This window comes from Adiantum capillus-veneris, chromosome 25, assembly GCF_014529385.1.
Source record: "Adiantum capillus-veneris isolate H3 chromosome 25, ASM1452938v2, whole genome shotgun sequence".
NCBI lineage: Eukaryota > Viridiplantae > Streptophyta > Polypodiopsida > Polypodiales > Pteridaceae > Adiantum > Adiantum capillus-veneris.
In genome coordinates, this window is record NC_140955.1 from 128251320 (window position 1) to 128258355 (window position 7036).

Below are 7036 nucleotides of genomic sequence, written 5' to 3' on the forward strand. Positions count from 1 at the left end.
AAATTTGTCAAAAAATCAAGATTAGGAAATTCTTGTTTTTGTGTCATAGCTTTCACAATTACCATTTGATTCTCCTTAGATGCATGAAAATATGTTGAGAACTACTAAGACTAGGTATCTAGCACTATAGATCTCACAAGGATAAGTTTTCATGTGTCGTAGGTGCAATTCTTTGAAAAAAGGCCAAAATAAGCACACGTTTTTACACAATTTAGGTTGAGATCAGATGATTTGCAAGAATAAGGTTAGAAGTAAAATTAGTAGCCAAAAAATGTGAAGTTTTTTTCAAGCTCATAAGCCAACTATGTGGATGTATAACATTAGAAGTTTCTTTTTGAAACTCCTCAAATAATACAAGGAAAATGGTCACGGCCAGTAGGACATAAAAGTGTCCCTCGACATATAAGTGTCTCTAGTGTTAAGGGAGAATGCCCAAAGTCAACCTTTTTTCACCACATCCATCTTAGAACAACTTCATTTCTTGCTTGTCGGTGTTATCTATGCGTGCTCCCTCTCTCTAGGGCTCTAGTAAGACTTGGGGACTCTTGAGAAGATCCTCAAGTGGACTCCAATTGAGGTGATGAGATGAATATGCCAATTGAGTTAGCTGAACGTCATTTTGTGTAACTTCTTTAGCAAAATTTGAATTCGAGTGGAATATCAGTGAGTAAGGTTGTGGTTGAAGTTTCCTCTAGCAAGTCAAAAAGGGTGAGGGCTATGAAATTACTTTTGTACTTGGGCATCATACACCGTGGAGGACTTGAATTCATTGGATTTTTCTTATGAGGATTCCATAGCCACATGTATTCTAACTTGATCTTTTCTCATGATTATCATTGACAACAATCTTACAAAAGGCGAGAACTTTCTATAGAAGCTAGAGTGTCTTCTATTAAGCCGCTGCTGGAGCCAAGTGTGTACTAAGTAAAAGAAGCCTCCATACTTTGTGTGGACCGCCTCTTAGGAGGATATTTACAAAAACACTGATTATAAAAAACTAGACATTGTGTTGCAACTGACGAGAATACTGTAAGAAATATGAAACACAATAGAAGGTAGAATCTTTAAGATAGCATATGGAGAATAAATTTTTTTGATCACTGTAGTGATTACATTAGATAGCAAAAGCTTTCCAATCATATGCTTCTGTGAGAAGCTTCAATAATCGAACAAAAACAATATAGAGCGATAGCTATATGCATGCTAGAATATTGGAGAACCACCCACATAGTAGTGTTAAATGCAAGCTTAGATAGCCCAAAAAGCACCATGCTAATAAGTAGAGCATTTTGTATGTGCTCTTTTCTAAAGACTATATCCATGTGAGTGACTCCCAAAATCTACATGGACTAGAAGCGGATTATAAACCCCCGAACTCAATGGAGAGGCACTAATGCTCCCCTCTACACTTCATCCCAACAGGGATGGTATGAAGACTTGCGTCAAAAAGGGTCTCTTTCAACAACCCATTTGCAATGAATGGGTTGCGCATGCATGTGACACATTGCCAACTCTCTCTAGAATCTTATGTAGCAATCTAGTAATGCTCAACCACCATCCAATGTCAATATTGGGTCTACTAGGCAACAATGATTCTCATAAATGCCTTCTCCTCATATACAGAGGAAGGGGGGGGGGGGGGGGGGGGGGGGGGGTGAGGGGGGGGGTCGCACAAAATAGGATAGTGCCTGCGTAGTTACAAGTGAGGGTGAAATAGTGTTACAATACAAATACTATATGCCGGTGGGATGTTGATATGGCCACTTTGTGCATGAGATGTAGTGATATAGGCTGAAATGATGGTGAGGCTTGTGTACGCGTAAGATGGGCGAGACCACCCAATCAATTATGGGTGAAATTAAGGCAACACCCATTGAATTAGATGGTGGATAAAAATTGGTCAAGAGGTGGAAATGGGTGCCTTTGATCATGGATCAAGTGCAAGCAACCACACTCTATTGGGTGAAATTGAACCACACTCTATTGGGTGAAATTGAACCAACTGTGAACAAATTTGGGGGATACTCTAGTGTGGAGGATTGGATCAGGATAGTAGTTGGGTAAACTGACAAAGGATTTGCATTGATGAAGAGCTATTCACCCTACAACTTGGAACTAAAAGGTGGCATTCATTCCTCATGAGAAGAAATTTTTTATGGCATATATCATGATACATGCAAATTTGCATTGACTGCTCTATCTAGTGGATCATCATTGATGAGACAAGAAGCAGCTTTAGATTGCAAGTGTTAACAACACACACAGCAATTTCAATTAATGAACTTTTGAGAATGCTGCAAGCTTTAATTGAGTTGAGAAAGATGCCAAATTTGCTTAAGGGCCATTGTTTGTTGATGTCCATAGATGTCTTAGATGGCACTTCAAACCACCAAAGGAGCCCTTTTTTCAACTTTTGAGTGCTACCAATGCACAAAAAGGTTAATCAGTGCTTTGAATGTTTTGATTTTATTATTGTTGCATCTCTTTTGAGATGTTCAAATAGCATAGAAGATGTGTATAGATGTTTTATTATATAGGTATCTTTGGTTTATAAATTGGAATGGAATTTTATCTCTCCTCTCCTCTCTCTCTCTCTCTTAGACTCTTCAAACAAATTGCAAGGAATAAACGTTCCCTTTCTTGCAGGGTTTTAAAAACACTAATAATGTGGACTAAGCTATGTCTATAATTGGAGAGCATGATGGATTTAGGTGATATATTGTGGGGAGGGGGGACCCAAGTGAATGCAAGGTCATGGGCATGAAAGAAAGAATGGGGAGAATAGGTGGTCGCCACATGCAAGTGTGAGACGGGGGTAGTCGTGTGTGTGCATGTGAGGCACTATGTGCAAAAGACAGCCCATACTAAATAATCATCCAAAGCCGTTGTGCTTAGCCAAAAGCCCACCCATTATTATAACTATATCCACTCCGTAGCTTTCTCGCAATTATGTACTTCTTCCATGAGCCCACCTACGTAATGTTCTTGTACACCCTCTCTGATGCCATTTTAGCTTGCGCTCCATAGATGAAGATCGCTGTGATCAGCCCTCACTTTGCACTTAATTCAATATTTATCTGCTCTAATTATGGCAGATTTGCTTCATTAGCGATTAGGCAGAGAGCGCAAACTCCTTGATTGAGCGCTTTTGCGTTGTGGGTGCTTTTGCATTTTCTGCTTTCTGCGCTCTATCTGTGATAATTACTTGATTAGTGACTTTAACAGAGCGCCAAAAACCTTCATTAGCCTTATATTGAGCGCTTAATTTGCATTGCGGGGCTTGTGCAGATTAGGAGTAATTATCACTTGGGCAGATATTGCTAATTCATATTTAGAAGAGCACCCACATCGTGATATAGCCTTATATGCATTGATTGCTCGTCCATTAGGGTTAATTTCAATAGCCTTCGTGGTGAGTGGGCATTTCAGCTGTCATATTATAAGGCTTTCCTGCTTTGATTAGGAAAATCTTGTCAGTATAAGTAGCTGTTGATGGATTCTCTAGACTCCTACGATCATTTAGATCTACCAGCTGATGATCCTCCTGATCGCGACATCGACAGAAGCAATCCTGACAATACAAGCTTGCTACAGAGCAGCAAAAAGAGGTATAATTAGGTGCCCTTAATTGTGGATCATTTCCCTTAACTAGCCTAATTAATCAACCTCTTGCTCAATAAACCCTTTGATTAATTAACAGCTTTTCATGAATTGGGCTTGTATTTGTAGCTAAAGCATCATGAATTACAGGAAGAAAGTGCAGCTGAAGAGAGTGGTGTGCGTGCCAATCACCGGGGATGCCAGCAGAGATATAAGCAAGGGGCTCACTCCTCCCACAGACTTCTGGGCTTGGAGGAAATATGGCCAAAAGCCCATCAAAGGCTCCCCTTACCCAAGGTACACACACACACACACACACACACACACACACACAAGCATTTAATGGTGATAAACTAGGGCCATCATTATTCAGAGTTTAGCATTTTGTGTATTGGAGTAGGGGCTACTACAGATGCAGCAGCTCAAAGGGATGCTCTGCAAGGAAGCAAGTGGAGAGAAGCAGAAGGGACCCATCAATGCTCATCGTCACCTATACTGCAGATCACAACCATTCGAATACCGGCAAAGCAGCGGCGGTGCCAGCTTCATCATCAAAAGATCATGATATAAATGCTGTGGAGCCCACACTTGTCCCAGCTGACATCAACAATATTGATGAGGATGATGTGCTTAACCTCTCAAGCTCAGCTCAAGCCCATTTCAACCAAAATATTGTTGATGACGGTGGCGATGCACACTCTCATGACAACATGGAGTTATCCACTTTCCATAGCCCCACTAGAAGCAATTCTTTTCCTTGTCTCTTGAGCTCATCCCACAGTTCAAATGGCCACCAAGAGTTTTCCCTGGAATTAGTGGATCAGCAGCAGCAAGTGGTGCAGGCTTCTTCATACAATTGGGGAGGCCCTCATGTGAAAGAAGAGTGCATTGCAGGGGAGTGGCAAGAGGATGAGTATTACTACATTATTGATGAGAAGAAGGATAATATGAGTCTGTGCTTGAGCAGGTGTGAAGAGGATGATTTTTTCTCTGAGTTGGGCATGTTGCCAGAGCTGGCCTCTATCTTTAACAACAGCAGGGTCGAGAATAGCAATAGTGTGGGAGGCGGCCCGGGACGGGGCGTGGCCGCCGATGATGTCCGATCGATCGGTCTTGACCATGAGCATGCAGCTATCTTTGGGAGTACTACAGGTTGGTCTAATCCCCCTTGTCCTCTTGCTTAGCATAGCCATATTGGTCAGTATAGGGATCGATCCCTTGACCTCCCTCTTCTTGGATAATCTCACATCAAAGCATCAAAATGAGTTGTGGCCGCCGCCGCTGCGGATGCCACCCTGATTTCAACAGCAAAGCAATATGTGAGTGTTCCCCTTCAATCCTACTTCTCTTAGTGGCATTTATCCAATCCCTCTTGCTCATACCCAAAGGTCATTTAATATCTCACCATCCTCTCTAGATGGTGAGTTGCTAGACAATGCTCTATACTAAGTCCTCATGATTACAAACCAACATACACATACACTACACATACCAATGTAAACAAATGAGTATGTTTCTCCCCAACTCACACATAGGTAGCACTTTGTTTGTGAGATCTAACACCTCTCTCTCTCTCTCTCTCTCTGCCTGCTCATGGGATCATAAGGTGTAGTGATCAATACCCACTTTTCTTCTTTTTTCTCTATTTTTTGGGCATGAATTGAAGATGAAAGCACCCATTTCAGGCATTACTATTGAAGATTGGATTAATTGTAATTGTCATTTTGACTTTCCTATGTCTCTCATGATCTAATAAGAGATAGACCAAGAAGGCCAGCTAATTTCTGTTTCCAAAACCTTCTTATTAAAACTTAGTCATGCTAGAGTAATGTTTTTTTTTTGGGCCATAAGCGCGTTTTGAAATATATTAGGAGAGAAGCAAAAATGTACAACGTGTGAGCCCAAGGAGGGGACTCATAGTTGTTAGGTTTACTAGAGTAACGTTTGCTCTATTATTATTTCTCTTTGCATATATGCTTTAAGAGAAAAAGAAACATAAATGTGGCATTGTTGCCATTGCCCTTACGAAGGGCAAACCAATTATTTGGTTAGTCTTACAATTGTGTATTTGATAATTGACTATTAAAGTTTGAATAGTGTCTCAAAGTTTTTGTGATTTACGTGGAAAATTTTGCATGGCATCCTTTGGTATCCCTTCCTAGGGTGGTCACTCATAGATACGACCTCAATACAATAGGTGAAGCTTCACTCAAACATTCTAAAACAAAATGAAAAGGCGGTCACACGAAGCCCTTAAATTGTAACAAGGTGAAAAGTTACACTAGCCTACATAATAGGACAAGAAAGAGAGTGTACGTGTGTGACTCGCTCGCGAAGGACGTATGTAGCATAGCTATCTGGCACTAACACAATGTCATACTCAGGGAAATGACTAAAATAAGGAGCATAAACTCTTTGAGGGTGTCAACCACAAGAAGTGAACTTAACAAGGGTTTTATACGGTGCATTTCGAAAAGGAACAAAGAAGCTTTTTGCTTGCATTTTGCCTTCACATGGTGAGTTTGTGAAGTGTTGGACGGAAGCGACTCACACACCCATGAAGTGCATGCAAACACTACCTAGATGAACATAATGTCAATCGAGGACACAGATGACAGGATAGGTACATGGAGGAAATCTCTTTAGCTTGTCAGGCTGAGACCATCCTACACATACAACACTCTGGAAGGCCAACTAAACCACAATAAAAAGCCTCACTGCTCTCAACTACACCACCTAGCCACATACACACATACGGAAGGTAACTCACCTAATCATGCCAGATTCGTACGAAACTTAAGGAACACCATCCCCTCACTAGGATACACCTGTCCCTACGCTTCTACACTCAAAACCCTCACTCCAAACCCGTCTGCGGAAAACGCGTAGGATGACATAGCAGAATTTTGAAAGTGCCTGAAACTGAAATTTATGAGTACCTATGCGTAGCTTATGTCGCCACGATTCTATAGACTACTAGCACGCAGAAAACAGACATCGTTTGATACACTTGCGGCCACAAATATCTCGTAGATGCGTCGGCGTGTGCGCTTCTTCTTGCGTGGAATGCTTGGCGTTGTCGCGTAGCTCTCCTCGAGCCTACAGCAATGGTGCAGTCGGATCTCCAATGTGTTGAGCGAGCCGGGTGTAGCGAGAGGATAAAGCTCACGCTCACTGTCTTTCTCTCTCACACACAGTAGACGGCAGCGCTCAAGTTTTGATTATGATTAAAAGTCCTCCTTTTACAAAATGACCTAGGTACCTTATATACTAAGGCTACCTTAGGTTTAACCAAAAATGGGGTTGAAAGGGTCAAATGGCTTTGTATTTACAATTTGGAAGTGCCATTGTACCCCCGCTTCTGAAACTAGAATAACTACTCATTACAAATGATGTTTATAGCCATAATCTGTAGCATTTCGTAACTCGCAAAAGA

General features: G+C 41.3%; 1 protein-coding gene across 1 annotated transcript; it reads left to right on the plus strand.

Moving 5' to 3' along the window:
* Positions 1 to 2983: 2983 nt before the first annotated feature.
* Positions 2984 to 5368, plus strand: LOC147425634 (uncharacterized). The gene is made up of 3 exons (XM_086500145.1): positions 2984 to 3608; positions 3751 to 3897; positions 4001 to 5368. Exons 1-3 carry the CDS (start codon positions 3493 to 3495, stop codon positions 4782 to 4784), a joined length of 1047 nt encoding a protein of 348 aa, XP_086356271.1. The 5' UTR covers positions 2984 to 3492; the 3' UTR covers positions 4785 to 5368.
* The last annotated feature ends 1668 nt before the right edge of the window (positions 5369 to 7036 follow it).